General features: G+C 44.1%; 1 protein-coding gene across 1 annotated transcript in view; it reads left to right on the top strand.

Annotated features, from left to right (window-relative positions):
* gli2a (GLI family zinc finger 2a) overlaps positions 1–19,019 on the top strand; it is an 81,246-nt gene that overhangs the window by 34,041 nt on the left and 28,186 nt on the right. The window contains exon 3 of the mRNA XM_061053996.1: positions 11,926–12,031. Within this exon, the coding sequence (XP_060909979.1) occupies positions 11,926–12,031 (106 nt within the window). The remainder of the gene's footprint in view (positions 1–11,925; positions 12,032–19,019) is intronic.

Below are 19,019 nucleotides of genomic sequence, written 5' to 3'. Positions count from 1 at the left end.
TTCAATTTGTTGCCCGAAAGGTTTCATTTTGTGTGTTGATGGAAGTTCTGGCAGTAAGTCAGTGTAGAAATGGGCTCAATGACAGATCACACTTACGAGGGCTATGGCAGGATGGCTTGGATTAACAATATGAGATTCACAAATAGTGGTGCAATCAGTCCCAACAGGCTTATGCCTGCATAAAAGCTCAGCTCATCTCTTGCATTGTGTAGAAACTACGTGGTCTCATGTCTCATTCAGCGGTAAGTAAACTCACAGTATAAACTCAGTCATCGATGACGCGCTTTGAGTGTGGGCTAGAGCACGCAAGGGGTAGAGAGTGAGACAGGGAGACGTGATTGGTTCATCAGATTGGTACCTCGTGGCAGACATTGGTCAAAGTTTTTACAGGCTTACAACTGATACAGATGACGGATTTTCTTTGTTCCTTTCTCAGAGCACATGAGTTATTAATTTCTGTCAGGATCTAAAGACAATTTCAACCAAAATCTTAAAAAGTGGATCTGAAGGAAATTCAAAACCCTGCCTTTAATTGTCATCACTATTTCCTTTCCATTTTTCATTTGCCTTGATCACCTGAAGTAGCCTTTAGCTTTAGGATCATACACCTTTGTGTGGAATTGAATTCTTTCATTTTGACATGTGGATGTTTTGGCATATTCCCTGAAACAGTTTAAGGGTTGAGATCCAGATGCAGCGGAAAAGAGCGCTGTGATTCAATGAGTCCTCAGGATTGATATAAAGATCAGTTTCCGTTGGCTTGTTCCATTTGTGGAAAGGAAGCTGTGAAGGAAGACGTAAAACTTGTGATTTACTATGTGTAGATGTTTTTGTCTTGTTCCACCACCTGAAGGACATTTTCCATTTAAAAAGCTGTGATGAATAAATTAGTACTGTTTTTTTTTGTTTTTTTTATTACTTTAACAAGTTCAGGAAGTTTGGTAAGAATATTTTCAGATTAAGAGACTCTCTCAACCACCAACTAATAAGCTATAAATCACTTCAAAATAAAGTATCTGCACTAAATTAGGTAGTAAAAGCCCAATATTTATGAAAAGGATGAAAAAAGCCAGATTTGTGTAATTGCACTGAGTGATGATGCAGAGAAATTAACACCAATATACCATATAAGTAAAACTATTCAGCATATTCTACATTTAAATCAAACACTGACATCCTTTGATCTGATCACATTTAAATGTATTTCTTTCTCGACTTAATTGTATAATTCAGTATTTCTTCATTATTGTTCTCGAAGCAAAACTCATGGACTAAAAGTTACATCACAAAACTGCGCAGTAACTTCCTCATGACTGGGAGTCCTCCCTGACCAGATCCATGATGGGTTTGTCAGATAAAGGAGAATCCCCCTCAGACTTACCCCGGGGTGACTCAACTCTCTCTGTGTCACACACAAGGGAAGCGGTGTGTCTGCTAATTATATCACACAATGCATGCTGTTTGTCAGTGCAGCGCCAGTGACAAATGATTCCTTATCTTGAGGGCTGTTGTTTGTTGTTGCTGAGTAATGTCCTGGCCACTTGCGCTCATCTCTGGAGCCTTCAGGGGCTTCAGCTGCCCTGCCGTCAACTATCAGGAACCACATTCACAATACACACACACACACACACACACACACACACACCTGAGCATACATAACGGAAGATGTGAAGGAGTGCAACTGTGCAAGTGCAGCTCTGCAGGAAAAACAAACTTTCCTGATCTGTGCACAAGCTCGGGTGTCATTTACCCTGCAGGATTTTCTGTGTTTGACGTTTCCTGTCGGACTTCAGTTTTCCAACACACAGCCTGATGGACTTCAGGTTTGCCCGCATATCTAATGAAGACAGACATGTAGACTAACACAGAGCAAGCTGCTTTTCTCTTTAAATGTCACAAATCCCTTCGCTTTATAAACTATCTGACTCTATTGCCAGTGAGGGACTGATGAAAGCGACATGTGTTACTCATAGGGCCCCGTGTTTATTTGACTTCCATACTTGCATTAAGGCCAAGTAAACCTATCAGCTGCTGCCCTCCTGGCTGCTTTCACAGCGCCGCCATAGCTGCAGGGAGGAAAGACAGATCTCCCTGGCAAAGAAAAGAACCCTTGGATCAATGATATTCAGCAATGACGAAGTGAAAGGGTAAAATGTAATTTTCTGTTTCCATTTTGTGCAATAAGTAAATTTGTTCTTTTTTAACCTGGCAGTTTGTGGCCCTGATGTTTCATGATGTTATTCAATGCATCCACATACAAAAGTTAGTTGGATATGTAAGAGGAGTGTTGACATTTTTTGACTTTGTCACAACCCTTCTTTGGCATCACAACCAGTGGGCAAGGTAGTTTACAACTTTTAAGGTTTGATTTTCATCCTCTTAAGATGTTTTTTTGTTTTTTTGTATGCCTTGATTACTGAGGAAAGAGACGGAAATCAGGGAGTGAGAGAGAGAGAGAGTGGGGAATGACATAAAGCAAAAGTACCACAGGTCAGACTCAAAGCCGGGCTGCCCGAGTTGAGGACTGTAGCCTCTGTCCACGGGGCATGAGAACTATCCACTACTAGGCCACTGACGCCCCTTTTTCGTCCTTTCAAATGTGGGTGAAACAGCCAGTTTGCGCAGCATCACTTTGGAAACACATCATGGCTTACAATAAACTCTTCAGGGTTAAAATCCCACATTGTGTATGATCGCATATAGTGCACTTACTGCCACCCTAAATTGGCTTTAACTGGAACTTTAAGTTTGCTGGTGGAGGAGTTTGTTCCCCTTTCAGACTACTGGGCTTTATGTTCCAAAGCAGGAGACTTTCTCCTGTTATTGATTTGGTGTCAAAAAGTTCAGATCCTTCAGAGCGAGCCCAAGGTTCAAAGGGATAGAGAAATGTTTCTAAATGGTTCCAAACGGTGAGTCAGTCTAGGGAGGGTTTGAAACAAGTTAAGAAGAAGCAAAGATTGGGGCGCCGGTAGCCTAGTGGTTAGTATGCAAGCCCCATGTATAGAGGTTGAAGTCATCAGGCGGCCCCGGGTTCAAATCCGGCTCCTTTCCTGCATGTTTGTCCCCTCTCTCTCTCTCTCTCTCTCTCTCTCTCTCTCTCTCTTCATCCACTGTCCTATCTCTAAATAAAAACATAAAAAGAAGAAGAATAAGCGAAGATTGAGCTGTTAAAGTGGCTTAATGCATTTAGTTCATAAATCAGTCCTCCCTGTTTCTGTGAGCGTGGGGTTCCCGTCTGTCGCAGGTTAGCAGTTGTTCTTGTCAGGGGGCTCTGGCATCAGTTTGACTTTGAAGAAAACTGGCTGAAACAACAACAGATGGAAAACAACTCTACAGCCATGCCACAGTTTACTGCTCATGACAGCAGGAACATCAGCTGAGTCGGTCGCTCTCCGCTCTGTATGCTTTTAACACACAGAGTCACCTGAGAGCCAATCCGGTTGGTCGGAGCCCCTTCTGACCTGCTTCACAGCTGTTTCTTGTTAGTGCTTTAAAACAAATTCCCAGAGTGAGACGGTTTCCATGCTGAATGCTGCCCTGAAGAAAGAGGCCAGACAAGAAGGGGCTTCATGAGACCTTGCTGTGTGTGGGTGTGAGTCTGTGTGTGTGCGTATATAAACAGCGCGGTTTTAACGTTTTATCTTATCAGGATAGATGACCTGAGAGCGCAGGGGTCTGCACTTAAGATGCTCTGCCCTGTGTTATGTACGCCACCAACAGTCAGCTGAGGTTCTTCAAAGTGGATCCACAGCTTGAAAAGTATCAACTCTCAGCTGCAGTAACACTCGGAGGATGTTTACGCTCATTCAGCGTGAGTCGACCTTTGATTCTACTCTGCTGAATGTAAGTCAACCTTATCTGAGAGCGTACAGTGGATGGATCTATAGATTTAATACTCAAGAACCAGGCTGTTCAATTACTAACACCTTGTTAGTTTTGAAATCCAAACCCAGATGAAGGGCGCATAGCAGGATTTCCATTGTGTCCTACAGTTAATGAACAGGTTTAGTATTTTTTAGAGATGAAAATCAGGGCAATAACGATGTTTGAAATAACAATTTAGCAGATTGCCTATTCTGATGTTGGTTTCTTGTCTTCTTTCGGTGTTGGCCTCCTACAACATGAACGTTTTCTCTCATGTTTGACAATGATCGGTTCTAAAATCTGGAGTTCTTTTCAGTCTGCAATGGGCCACATTTTTTTGAGCAGTTGTAAACTTTGCTCCTCTAAACGTCACTATTAAACTAATGGACACCAGTTGTTTATTTAATGAAACCTCCCTGCAGATGGTTGTAAACATTTTAAGCGGACATCAATTATTTTAAACTTGACTTAGTATAAATGTCCCTCAAGAAGACTTTATCTCCAGTCTTTTTAAGCCTGCATCAATCCACGTCTCTCCAAATCTTCACCGTTCAAAAGGAAAAACGCGTATCATTCTGGAAGACCTCAGACACATCGAACAGACTCATCATGGCAGTTTGATGGAGTCCAGGTCGGGCCGGCAGATACTCCACAGCCTCCCGCTCAGGCCCGGAGAGTGGTCTCCCCGGGGGGCGCCTCACCTCAGGGTGACCCCCAGCTGAGACGGCTTTTAGATTGATGTGTGCTGCCTCGTTCTCCCACACATTGTGAGCTCTTTTGGGTATTTCCTCTGGCCTTCCCTTCTTTTCTTTAAAGGAAAAAAAAAAAAGCCCTGTTTACAATCCGGGGGGGGGGGGGGAGTGCGGAGCTTGCGCTGAGGATGCCGTCATAGGGCGCTGAGGACGCTCTTTGTGTGAACTGGCAGCTTCTCCGTCAGCTGTGGCTAAGAGGTTAAAGGCCTCAAGAAACACTCGGTTCCCGCTGTTTGAAGCGACCGGGCTTGATTGGCTGTTTACACTGCAGAGAAAATGCTATCTGATAAAGTTACACATACTTTGATACACTGTTGTAGTAGAAAATGTAAGAGTAACAACTTAATATTCCAAGTATCTTAGCACTCAACTCTCCCTATCTGGGCTCAGTGCTTCATCTTGTTTTCCCTGCATCCTCCCGAGTTGCCCATCAAGCCGTTCCTACCACGCTACAATAACAATCCCCCTGCGTTAATTACTCGATCAGGACTACACCTGCGCTCGAAAGGGACCCGGCTATAAATCAGAAGTCTGCACGGGAAGCTGATTATCCTGACACCTCATCAGTCTTCACGGAGGAGTGCCACAAGGAGAGGCCCGCTCGAGCAAATGCTACCTGTGCATTGACATCACACGCCCCAAACATGAAGGATACACCCAGCCTGGTTAAACGCCCAACAACTCCCCGTGATGCATGGTGCTTGTTAGACAATTCTCCCCAGGTGCAGCTGCTGGACTGTGGTGATTATACCTCCACTCTCAAGATAAACTTTGAGTTTATTTTAGTTATCCACAGATCTTGATTGAACTTTGGTGGTGAGCTTTAGGAAACAGATCATTTCAAAAAGACACATTTAAAGAACAGGCGTTTAGGTTTTGGAGGTTAAAACATCGGACTAAAGCGAGAGTCTCCTCTTGACCCATGTTTTCCCTTGGTACCTGTTTCCCACTGAATGGATGTAAGTACCACCAGCTAATGGCAGCCCAGGTGAGATAAGGGCCCAGTATCAGTCAGTCTTTTAGTCTTTTTCAGTCACAATTAGGAGACTTGGTTGAACACCTCTTAGCCCAGGTGATGGATCACACTGGTGGTGGGTTCGCGGGGTCACACACTCTGATTGACTGAGGCATGGGTGCAGATCTGACAGAGACTGATTGTAAATGAGAGAGGCCAGCTGGGTCTGAGGGATGTGGGTGTCGTGGCATCGAGATATAAACACGGGGAAAGAAGCCCCCATGGCAACACACATGCCCTGATTGTGATCTCAAAGTTGCTCGTATGCACCAAGCTCATGAAAAAAAACACCGAACAACAGACGCAGACTTCACAGCAAAAAGAGTGGAAAATCATTTCAATTTTTATGTTTGGTACTTTTTTATACTTTTCAGTACCAGTGGTTTAAAAACACAATCTATTTTATTTAAATAATCGATAGTATTAAAAGAGGACTGAAACTTTTGAGGGAAAAAAACGATTGTCCGCCATAATTTTAACCCAAAGTTGCCCCTAGAGAAAATATTGAGCAGTGGTGGTCCATCCAGATTCACAGTTTAAATACTGACGTTTCTCAAGTCCTTTTGGCTTCTCATAAAGATGCATTTGTTAGGTCTATGTCTTTTATAAATGGATAGAGAGCAGAGGAAGTGACACAGAGGAAGTGACACTATCTTAATTGCACAAATACATTTGCCAAAGTATTTGTGCAATTTAGACGGAGTGCAGGTGCTTACTTGCAGTTTTTGGTAATTAAAAACCAAGAAATGACCTGACTTGAGGGATTTCTTTTGGTCCACCTAGCGTTTTTTCTGCTAAAAAAAAAAAAACGCTGACTGTGCGTTCTGGAGCGCATGGATGAAGTGCTTGTGCGTTGGGAAGCGCTGCACTTGTGTGTTGTCTCTATGACAACAGTCCCCTAAAAGCAACCGCTGAATGACACTCCCCTGTGTCTTTTTTATTGCCTGTTTTACACTTGAGATGGTTTTTCCCTTCACTATGAGCGTCAAACGGAGGATGCTTGTCCTCCTACTTCGTCTGGACAGGAAGCGAGGAGGGTGTGGGTACAGGGCACGATCTGAAGGAGACAAGAATACCGTGAATATCGAGCACTGGTGACGTCAACAGCGCCTTTCTGAAAAGTTCTCTCCTCATTTAAAACATTTGAAAAAAGACGCTGTCGCTCAGAAAAAAAACAGGTGGACAAGGAGTCTGTCGCTTCTCCCAACACTCAACGACTGACCAATAGACTTTGTTATATTTGAAATATAAACATCTGATTTCAAAATGTGCTATAAAAAAAAAGTTACAAGCCGCGAACACCCAGGCCTCTTTACAGTGCCGAGTCCAAACTTCTGGAAAACAACTGTGATCCCAGGCGGTGAGTGACTGTTTGATGTGCACATCATAACATACACAGACTTTGCACGAGTTCACAGGGACTAATGAATTTCCGCTCAAACCATCTCGTGTCATTACGGAGACCACTGGACTAATCCACTTACCTTCTGCCCTAAATCCTCCTATCAATAAAAAAGGTATCATTTTACCCTCCCTCGGGGCTGTTAAAAGCAAAGAGCCACTCTGTTAAGACTTCCTTTCATAGATGGCAGTGGTTCCGTGCTCTCCTGTAAGCCTCTAATCCCTCTGTCGCCATCACTCGCCCATGCACTGCCCTAGAGGAAGCAACGTCTTGCAAACTAAACCTGCAGGTTTCGTGTTGTGTGTGTAGTGCAGGATTCCCGGATTAGGCTAAACACACACTTTTTATTAACCTTGGGCACAGCACTTGGTGTGGTGTGTTCTGTGTGTGTGTGTGTGTGTGTGTGTGTGTGTGTGTGTGTGTGTGTGTGTGTGTGTGTGTGTGTCTGTGTGTGTGTGTGCATGTTTAAGAAAGACAAGTCTGTTCAACCTCAAAGGAGCACGTTCGTGTTTATCTCAGTCACTCTTGATGGTTGCTTACTGAAAGTGAACTGTAGAACAAATCACTGTGTGTGTGTGTGTGTGTGTGTGTGTGTGTGTGTGTGTGTGTGTGTGTGTGTGTGTGTGTGTGTGCGCGCGCGCGCATATGAGCGTTTGTGTATAGCTGTTGGCACGGCGCTGTGTAGTTAGGACGCAGGCCAACTTTTTCTGCTGGAATTTCCTGTCTGAATTGAGCACCCCCGCCTCTCCTGCTCCTCTGCTCTTCACTTTCCTCTCTCTCTCTCTCTCTCTCTCTCTCTCTCTCTCTCTCTCTCTCTGTCTCTCTTGTGCTCCCCTCCTCTCCTCTCTGTCTGCCCTTTTCTCTCAAAGCACGACAAAGGCTTTTTTCCACAAAATTATTCCTGGCCTGGCCTGGCCCGGCCTCTCAGGGCATTATTATTATCGTTGAGTACTTCCTAGTAGACATGAGCCCTCTCCACTCTGGGCTGCAGCACGGTCCTGATCCGGGGCTTCATTTGGACATAATGAGAGAGAGAGAGCTTTTCCTTCTTCTTTGTCTGATTCATGAGACTCGTCGGGGCCTTTGTTAACATCGAACACCTGGCATTGTCTTTAGGGAAAGATCAAACCAAAGCCTTAAGATGCGAACTAAAAAGGAGAAGATGTGGCGCTCTTACCCTGCTGCTTGGCAGGATGTTTGGCACGTCTGGAGCCTCATTATGGGGGCTGGGGGCGAAGATATGTTCAGCTTTAAAACAAACACGTTATGAGAGATCAGAGCAGATACGGCGCCTGAGAACGACCACCAGTAAAAGGTTCCTGGGGGCTGGATTGGTTTATGATATAAGATTACTCCCGATACAAAAGCCCCTCAGTGCACAGTGCACATAACTGCAGCTTGAGCCGCTGCCATGATTAACAAGATGCCTTCGATAAAATGTAGCCGAACTGAAAGAGCCTTCATTAATAGTTTACAGGATTTCCTCTCTAAGCTAGTGATCTTCTGGGGGAAAAATGTAGTGTCTTAAAATCTTATGTGTATATGAGATAAATCAGCTGGTTCTCACCACCGAGTTTTCAAACACAGGAGCTCAGTCAGAGAAGCACAATGCTTCGTCATACATGACATTTAAGATAGTTATGGCATCATTCCTGGATGCTGTCTTTATAGAAGGGGGGGGGGCATTGGTCCTGGATAAACAGCAGTGCAAATACATAAAAGAAATACAGGACTAAACTTCTGATTCCTGAGTGGCACAAGGTCAATGTGGACGTCTCTAAAGACTTGATTTATTTTTAAGGAACATAAACAATCTAGTAACAATACAACAGTGTATACATGATAACTTAATTATGCTCAAATCATGATATTTTCCCCCATTACAACATGGTAGTACTTAAAGTATAATATTTACTTTGAGAGTACAGGCCAAGTAGATGAGTCTTTCTACACAAGTAGAAAAACATTCATGAACGAGCTGTTTATCAGATTCGAGTCCTCTGTCTGGGGACTGTAAACACAGTGCTGAGAACAACAAACCCAGAGGGAGGTTAGACTTCACTCCAGACTTCAGTATGTTGCATATTTTTTCCCAACTCGGACGATGTTTTATTAAGTGTTGCATTTCCAAAACTCATGTCAGCTGTTTCTCAGCAAGCTGACTTTTGAGTGTCCCACCAGATGTTGTGTATTACCTAATGCTTAATCGACCTCTTAGTCCTGACACTGCTTTGAAAACACACAAAGGGCTTCAACATAGGAACTGTTTGCGCTGCAGATACTTGATATTTAACTTCCATCTGATGCTCAAACTCTAACACCAGTCAGTAAAAGTCTTCTGCAGCTTTTTTTTTTTAGGTGTACACAACACGTTGTTTTTCATTTATGCATGTTCTCTAATGGACTGAAGAATACAGATGAACAGGAAATCCAACCAAAAACTGACCAGTGTAATTACATGTGAAAGTTTGCTCTGTGAAGATGAAAATCTTTAAACATTGTAGCTAGTCAGGAGACTAAACCAATTTTTTACTTTACTATCGGTATTGTAAACAAACTTTTTATTTGTTGTTTACTTCAGAAGCTGCTAAGTAACTTAGCAGAAGAAAAGAGTCCTGCAGTTTGACAGTTTAATAGATCAACTGTCCAATAAGTCTAAAAGAAGCCAGTGTGTTGGCGTTAGAGGGGCAACCCTGCGGTCTTTGTGGTCGTCTCGTCTCCTCGTCCCGTGCCCTCCCTCTCCTCCTGAGATGTGCCAGGCAGCACAAGCAGGGGGCACCTCTCAGACAAAGCCCCAACTTCTGGCTCCACTTGTGAAACAAAGCTCAAACTCCTTTTCCCAGCTCTCACTCCCTCTCACTCATTTACTGGTCGCCTCTTTTGGCTTTGTGGCGCACAAGTTGACTCGGAATTGGCCGCCTGTCTCGCACACAAAAGCGAGGGAGGGTCACTGGCTGAGATCCAGCTGCGTAGATCTTGATAGAAACACAGAAAGCTCGACCCTCTGAGCTCAAAGACGAGAGGAGACGACAGACAGCAGGATTTCACGTCTCACTTTGACCTATGCACACCCACAGGCTGGAGGCTTACTTTACGTCAGCTCTTAGAAACGATGGTTGTTTACTTATTTCACGAGTGTCTATAATTTCTGTTGTAAAAATTCCTGCATACATTATCCTCAAGTGTTTAGAGACTGGAGACTTTGGGGAATACTTTTAATTTGCGTACAAGTTCTACCACATATGAGGTGTTGTTTTGCCTTTGAAAAACTCTTAATTCTTTAATTAGAAAGAAGAAAAAAAAACGCAGGTTCTTCACAAAGAAGATTTGTTTTATTTTTGCACCATGTTCGTTTGTCCCAAAAAAAACAGCGATAAGAATGAGGCAAGACTGCTTCACTCAAATGTCTTCACAGGAATGCATCAGTAATCTAAAGCTGATGCAGATTAAAGGGGATAAAAAAGTCATTATTGAATTACGCTTCTCCTGCAGGAGTCGAATGTTTCACAGGTCAGCGCTGCCTTCAGGGGAACTTCTCTCCAAAGTCAGGATAATCCCAGCAGAATTAACAAAGAACAAGACGGTACAACGTCACCATGATTACCTCAATCACAATAACAAAAGGCTCAATCAGGGTTAAGTAGCAGTAATGTCTCTCTTTGTATTAGGCATCCCGTAAAAACAACATGCGGCGTTCTGACACAGCCTGCAGGCACACAGTCCTGTTACTTCTTGTTTTCACAGCGCTGGCTGGAGCGCGTCAGGACCCCTGAGGCTCATCTCAAACGAGACACAGTTCAACAAATGCAAACCATATTCAAAATAAAAACACATGTTGTTATTGCTGTGATAAAGACAAAACACTGGGCTATTTGAACTGCAAAATTTTGGCCAGAAACAAAGAGTTCTTTGACCTGCAAATCATAGCATAGCTGCGCTATATGTTTTACAGACTGGCAACATGAAATGTGAACATGAATATAACATGGGACACTCAGCTTCACAAATCCAGCTTCTTGGTCAGTGACCCCACCCTTCAATATTTCCTCATCCATGTTCTCCTCCGGCAGCATTTCTGGGTCCTGTCCTCTAGTTTACATTGCATTTCATTTACAGCCACTTTACAGTAATCACATCTCATTAAATTAAAATAATAGTCCCCCAGTCCCTGTGCTCCTCTGAGATAGAGCTAACAAAGGGCTCTGACTGTTAACCTCGCTGGACTCTGCTCTCAGGTCATACCAGGTTTTCTGGACCGGACAGCCGAAGAATCCTGATCTATGCTCTCTGTCTCTGTTCCCCTCACAGCACAATATGCTGTCCGGTTTCTGTTTTGGATTTATTTCCTGCGTCGGACATGTGCAGTTTGAACACATTTAACTGGGGAAGTATATTAGTAGGTCTTTCTCCTTCAGTCAAGACGAACACGTGTCCTACTCAGAGCCTGTAATGACAGCAATTAATGCAGATCTGCTGTGTTGTTTTCACGAGACTTCCCTGAAGCCTGCAGACCGTTTATGGCAGGAAATGGTGGATTTGTGCATCCTTTGTCTGACACATAAAAACACACTCATTGTTGTGTAAACCCTGCGTTGTTTGGTCTCAGGGGATAGAGAGCACCATTAATGAAACATTCAGCTCTCCAGGCAAAAGCCACAACAGTGTAAACGCTCTCCATCACTGGTGGGTTACGGGAACTGTAAAAGAGTACTGTTGCGTCTCATGCTGCGTTGCCGGCGTTAGTCAGGATCTGTTTTACAGCCTCGTGTCTTCCTCTGTTTTATTTCATGACTCCTTTTTTTTTTTTTTAAATCACCATTAAATGCATTTATATCACTGTCTGTCATGCCTCTATTGCTCACCAAACGTTTCTCTCTTCTGTGCCCTCACAGGCGGCCACCACCTCTTCCCCACCTTTCACACACCCATCCCAATCGACATGAGGCACCACGAGGGGCGGTACCATTATGAGCCACACCCACTCCACACCATGCATGGGTAAGTATCCTCACCGCGCTTAGGATCACGGTTTCACTCAAACGCTTACTTCTCTAACGACATGGAGTAAAAGATATAGTTTCAAATGCACACATCAAATGTTGTACTTAAGGGGAAATCGCAGGGACGCTGGAAGTCGAGTTGGGGGTGCTGAGAGACGACGTTTTATGTAGTGATGTCATACTTTCTGCAGCGCAAACTCGTCTTTTGTTAATTCATTTGACTAGAGTAACAGCAGCTCATACGGACTCCTGAAACTTTTAAGTAGAGAACAGACCTCACACCGAAAGTTCACATGCTGCCAACGAGCACTTTATAGTTCAGTGGTTTTCAACTGGTGGGTCGGGACCCAAAAGTGGGTCAGAGAGCTGTTTCCAGTGGGACTTGAAAACAAAAGGTGTCTAAAAGTGTCTGATGCGCACTAAGAACATGTTGGTTTGATTCCTTCTCCTTGTTCTGTTGCATGTTTCGAACCATCTGAGGTCCAAACTGCACTATTTTTCATTCAATAAACCTGAAAAATATCCGAAATTTGGGTCACGATTTTCATGAAGGAGTTGGTGGTGGGTCCTTTATAGTTAATAGTTTTTAAAACACAGAGCAGTGAGGGTGATGTGTGGATGCATGGTTATATAACGGTTTGTAGACAGGCTAGGGACACATGTAAGTGTGATTATTATTACAGAAATACTTCTCTTAAAGAATCACTAAATACGTTTTTCATAGCAGTCAGTACAGTTTGAAACTTCTGGTCATTCATTCATACACTAAATCCTGCAATAATCAATATATGAACTGAACACAGTGATAACAAACTTTCTATCTGATTGCTGTTTTGATAAAACCTTACATCCCCCCAAAAAAAAGAGTTGTCACTTCCTGTTCGTTCTTTGATGCAGTAGTTAAAATGTGATGCAAAATAGTCTTTTAAACTAAAAGCTGATTGCACAGTTTTTTTTAAAGGAGACCCAAAATGTCTTGCAAAAGGTCAGCTGTCTCTTTTTTCCATTGCTTTGTATCTTCACTATCAGCACTAGAGCTTCAAAGCTCTTGAGTAACTGAGCCAACTTCAAATACACCAAAGCCTGAAGAGACGCAGAGAGACAAGCTCACATTAGGGCGATACAACAGACTGTTAACATTTCCAATCCCATCTCCTCTGCTAACGATGAAATGAGGAGCTCTGCCAGGAAAGTCTGCATGCAGTAAATCATCTCTGCAGAGAGAAACCAGGAAGACGACGGTGGAGGAAATACAACGAAGCTTCACTTTGAGTGAATAGCAGTAATTGTAGGCGTTAGATGTGGAAAGTGAACCTCTGAAAGTGGACATTTACATGTGTAGTTTCCATGCCAGTCTCATTATTGTTACTGTTTATTGGTCTGGATAACTGGGTTGAAAGTTCAGGCTCTGTGTTGAAACTTGTATCCTAACCTGACCTACAAAGAAACTTGTGTATTTTCATACTGATGTATTATAAAATTTGGGCCCTTCTAACGTCGCCAGGCCTTCTTCTCTTATCTAGAATATTCAGCTCCAGGAAGGGAACCCAGGAGGAAGATCAATAGAGGTTTTGTGAGAACTCTGCTGTTACATTTAAATTCAGCGAGATCAGGTGATACATAGTGTAGGCAGAGCTATTTATCAACCACAAAGAGGCGAGAGAAAAAGTGCGGCCGTGCAGCTGGTTTGTTTTTGATTAATGTGACGCGACTCTGACAGAGTGCTCGCACTAATTCATCAACACCTCGATGTAGCCGTCTTTTCCCCCTGCACGAGACACACTCGCCTAATTACCGAGCGTCAGTCGTCCCGCTGAAGTGGAGCAGGGTGTCGTCGCAGGGCGCTCCGTGGCAGCCGCTGGTTGCTGCTCTGAAGGATCGCGCTCACGTCATACAGATGGATACATCACTTTTTGTTTGCGACATAATGCGAGCAGCAGATCGTAATGTTATCGTAACGCAGATCGTGCAGTACTCAGCTTTTCAAGGAGTTTTCAGTAATCCGGTTGGCCCATGCAACCCAAGTGCTTTGTGCAACCTTTATTACCGGTCTCACAACACACACCTGTCTCTGGTGTTCTTTAGAGACGTCTTCACCCTCACTGATAATTGTGACATCATTAATGCATTGACTTGAGCAAGACTCTCATAAGCTTAAAAAAAGGCTTTTTATACCTTGTTTTTGGGATCGGCTGTCTTACAAGGAGGTGATTAGTGTGACACCAAATTCCATTAACCTAAATGGAGACTAGCATTTCCATTGCACGTCTAAAGCGAGGAGTGTATGTGAAGCTTGAAGCGGCTGGTATTTCTATTTTAACCTCTCAGACCCATTCTGAATGAGGACAAAAGAAGGTGAACGATTGGTTGATTTTCTAAAGACCTTGCAATATATGACTCACATCTAAACACTGCACTGTCACTACATGAAGCATCCTAGCACATGCTATCTTTGTGTTTCAGTAAAGTAGTAATCTTCCCACTGTGGTCTCTCTGCCTTTCAAGAACTTAAGATATGACATGCTTCTTCTCTCAGGAATGCTAACTGTCTCTGGTATTAGGTCGAGCCTTTTGTGGGATTACAGTAGAACTTGGGTTTTGCTGCATGTTGTGGAGTCGGGCATGTTCTTCTTCTCAAACCCACAACGCAGCAAAGCCAGCCACTTGTGCCAGCATGTTTGACCGGGTAATTAGCATCTGAAATCCAGCCTTCCGTTCCCAGAACCTCAACGACAACGCAACGGATGAGAAAAACAGATCCCCCGCTCATTCCACAGCCTGTATTTATGCTTTTTGGGAAGCAGTCAGGGGGCAAATTGCAGCACTGAAAAGTTGAAATATGCCCAAGGTTTTTGTGTGGCAGGGCTGTGGCCTACACCGCCCCTGTACACAAACAGATGTGGTCCTGCTCACCAGGCAATCAGCCTGTTCAAGGCCCACAGCCCCACAGCAAGGAATGTGTTGACAGTTTACCCATCAACCATTTGGGTCGGAGTTGTTTTTTTCCCTTCATTGTTTTGGTTTGGTTAACATGGAAGGAAAGGGGTTGGAGGTAAACGGAGGGGGGTTGGCGACTGGTTGTCAGTGGTTTTGACAGACATGGTGTTATCTTATGCTGGCTCCAGCGCGGCTCAGCGTCACGGCTGAAGACTGAATTTGGATGCTCCCCTGAGTTAAAGCCAGGAATGTGCTGCTGAAAAGACAAGGGACCCATCCATCAAAAGAGTGCAGAGTTTCAAATCAGTAGCCTCAAATTGTCACGGTTTATCACACGGTCTCAAAGTAATTTTCTTTCTCTCAAAAAAGACTAAATGGTATGTGACAGCAAGGGAGCCAAATAATGGATAATTACCCTCTGTATAATCCTGTCTCATTTAAGTGTATTATCCCGCCGTCTGACACAGCTCCACTGGGCCCCTCCTTTGAACACAGTCCTTGCTTCTCAGGGAGTACAGTATCAAGTTGTGTCCAAATCCTCCGCATCCTGATCAGGGCCCCAAAAACAACCGAGGCAGGATCTGAGCGTGTCCCATGTGGGGCAGCGTGGTGATTTATCTTGATCGCCTTGGCTGCCCAGAAGTACAGAAGGGAGTGTGTCACATCATAATTCATCCCACCCCGAGCCAGTAGGGAAAATGCCGCAGAAGCACATTCTGACTTGATGGTCAGACAGGAGGGCAGAGAGGCAGGCAGAGAGGGAGCTTGAAGTTTGAGGTGTGGCTTTAACACCTCACCTTGAGAACAAGGCACACAGGGAGCATCCTCTTGGCTGTGAAGTTGGATCATTTTTAAAGTCGTCACTTGCAGAAAGAGACATTCAAACTTTCTGAATTCTACCTCAAGGGCCTTTCAGATAGGACGCGGCGGGTGCTGCATGCTGCTCTCAAACACAGTCACTGTCTGTGTGTTGCACCGCGCAAGCGCGTATCTGCACCTCACTGAGCTAACACAGTGCAAGATCTCAAGAGGTGCAAGGTCACTTCTACAGTACTGCTGTTGTACCATTAAGCAAGGCACTGAACCCCAACAGCTCAGGGAGCGGACCTAACCCACTCTGACATCTCTCCATGAATGCATGTCCATAGGAAAAAAGGAGAATAAAGGCACTTCCCAGAAACAGCCTATGACTAAGACAAGAATAGAAAGATATTTAGAAATCTGTGTAAGATGACATAACTATTTATAGCAAACTGAAATGCTCAGACACTGAACAAAATGTGTCAAAGTTTGAATTGCCTATACACAAATGTGAAGACGAGATAGGGAGATCACATTTTTCTATAAATCATACCAATCATTTCTGCAATCGGCCCCCACCAGCAATCTGATGTACTTGCACTCTGGTATGCACTTACTCATAGGGTTACTCATATGCTAGACAAGCTGTACCATGTCTAAATCACTTTTTCTCACAGCAGAGTTTTAACAATGGAACAACAGAGAGAGCGTGTAATCACACAGTACAAAACACAGAGACAAACAGCAATTACCTCGTTCAAACTATGTCATCTACTGACTCGCATGTGGCTTCCTTTTCCCCCTATGTTCCTCCTCAAACATCACTCTCCCTGCACGTTTATTTCATAGTAAGGAAGAAGTTTTGATTTTTAACGGCATGCACGGAGTCTGTTTCCAACCCGGCAGCCACCCATAGCGTTCAGGTGGGATGGAAGCGTCTTTAAATGGCAGGCACTGATTCAGAGAGAGCTTCGCTTTCGGCGTCTGGAAGTGAGGGAAAACACACAGACTTCAAGTAACATCTTGTCAGAAAGAGGGTGGACCGACAAGGCTTCAATAATGGTACCTGCCAGACGCGACTGTTATTTGCAGCCTCCTGACGGGCTACGGCAGTAAATTTCACCTTATTATCAAGGACTCGTAGACGCTCTGTAGTTGTTTGAGTGATTTACTGCAGCTACAGTGATGTGTGTCGACACGCTGGTTTGTTATCGGCCAAGAAACAAATAGCTATCGTTTATGGATAGAGACACACCCGGCACTATGGGCGGGCTTTAGGGGGCCAGGCCAGGACTGGTTCACCTCTTTGCCCCCCCCCCCCCCCCTCAGGCTGCATATCGCCTCAGCACCGGCCCCTGCTTACCTCCAGATAATAATTAACACAATTTCTTGTGATCATTGGTATCAGCTAGCGTCATAGTAATCCAAAGTTTAGAATCAGTGATGCATATTCAAACGCTGTCATAGCCTTTCTCTCTCCAGTAGAACTTGAGTTTGAAACTTTGTGATGTGTATATTGGTTTCGCGGAGCTTTTCTGTGTCTCACTGTGTGTTCATTAAGTTTCTTTTTGGGGGCAATATTTTGGCATCAATTGTATATTGTAAGACGGTTACTACAGACTATCTGGGGGTGACGAAGTGACACCACCTCTGTGCCACCTTCGGAGCTAGAAACAGAGGCGTTAAAGGGGCGAGACAGGATCAGGAGGAGATGGATTCGGGATCTGGGTGGATTTTATTCTCTAAAAACAAACATTATAGCCTTATTCAGATGCAGTTTTTTCAGGGCCCTGCACTACACCGGGCAGGTGTTTCACTCATTTATACAACCCTTTAGATTTCATTATGGCTTAATGCTCTAGCTAAATCCATAGCTGGGGTTTCTTTGATGATGTCTGATAAGAAATGTCCTCAGCACCAGTGCCAGCTTACCCAGGTAGCCCATCAGTGAAACACCCAAGCACTAATTTGAGTTAGCGCTGCCAAGCTCTCTGCCAACCGCTCACAAGCAGACTGAGGGAAGCGTGTTTTTGTGTATGGAGCGTCTGTTTCTTCTCACTTCTCCCCTCCTGCCCAGAACAGAGAGCTCTTTATGGCCGTTTGTAGGGGAAAAGACGGCAGAAAGTTGGCCCACAGACAAGACCGACAGTCGGCAGGCCCTTACTGGAAACGGAGCGAGGTTCGAGGCTCTGGGTTGGTTGGCTCGGCCTGAGCTGGGCAGGGCCGGGTCGGGTGCAGGCTGGCGTCTGCAAAGAGACGGTGAATGAGAGACTGAGCAGGGAAACTCTGGAAGGAGGACGGGGAGGGGAGGTTCTGCCAAGCATGCAGGCGAGGTCTCAGACCCAGCCAGAAACTACAACCTGCACCAGTCACACTCACTTCATCAGAATCAAATGATTAGACACTAACACAGATTTCTTGTCAAGTGTGAATTCAAACAGTATACTGTTCATTTTCTTTGAGTGTAACATAGACCCTTATATCCTCATGGTCTTCATATTTAAATACATACCATTCATGAAATATGTTGCAGGCTCATCCGATGTGGCGATCGTCAGATAACCTAATTTTAACACCCTTTTCTAACACTCACACACACACACAGGCTTTGTACTCGGCATGCAGTGGATACTGCCAAGAATCAAAAAAACACACATAACACTCGTGTGTTCACATCGGCCAAGAGGCTGCTTACATGTTTGTTACTAAACTGTCATAAAGACAGCTATGCCATGTTTATTTGACATAGTAGTTTTGTACTCAAATGTACTACCATGTGACTGATCAAGTTGTTTAAAACATTAAAATCACTTCATTTTAACATGAATTGCTGATGATTATTGAAGCAAAATGGCCAAAGAATGGAACATTTTGTGTAGAAATGTTGAACTGAAACCTGAAATCCATTTTGAAAGGGAGCTTGAAGGCCGAACATGTTAGTCACTAGTTACTCAGACTCATTGTGTAAGACCCTTCCCTTACCCCCCTTACAGAATCACTGTGAGTCAGTAGTCTGGTCATTTCTGATGAAAGGAGGGATCATCAGCCTTCATAGTTTCCCATCAACTGTCATCTTCCTTTTCTGGTCCTCTTCTTTTTTTTCCTTTGATGTCTTCAAGTAACCATACTCCCATGAAAATAACAAGCTTAATTGGTGGTGTCCACTCACGCTGATGAAATCTGTGAGGTCTTTTTCAGGTGTACTTCCAAGCGTCAGATCATCTTTCTTTGTAAAAGCAGGAGACTCC

This window comes from Labrus mixtus, chromosome 13 (assembly GCF_963584025.1).
Source record: "Labrus mixtus chromosome 13, fLabMix1.1, whole genome shotgun sequence".
Classification (NCBI taxonomy): domain Eukaryota; kingdom Metazoa; phylum Chordata; class Actinopteri; order Labriformes; family Labridae; genus Labrus; species Labrus mixtus.
Note: the sequence above shows the minus strand (reverse complement) of the source record. Positions and strands in the feature narration are given on the sequence as shown.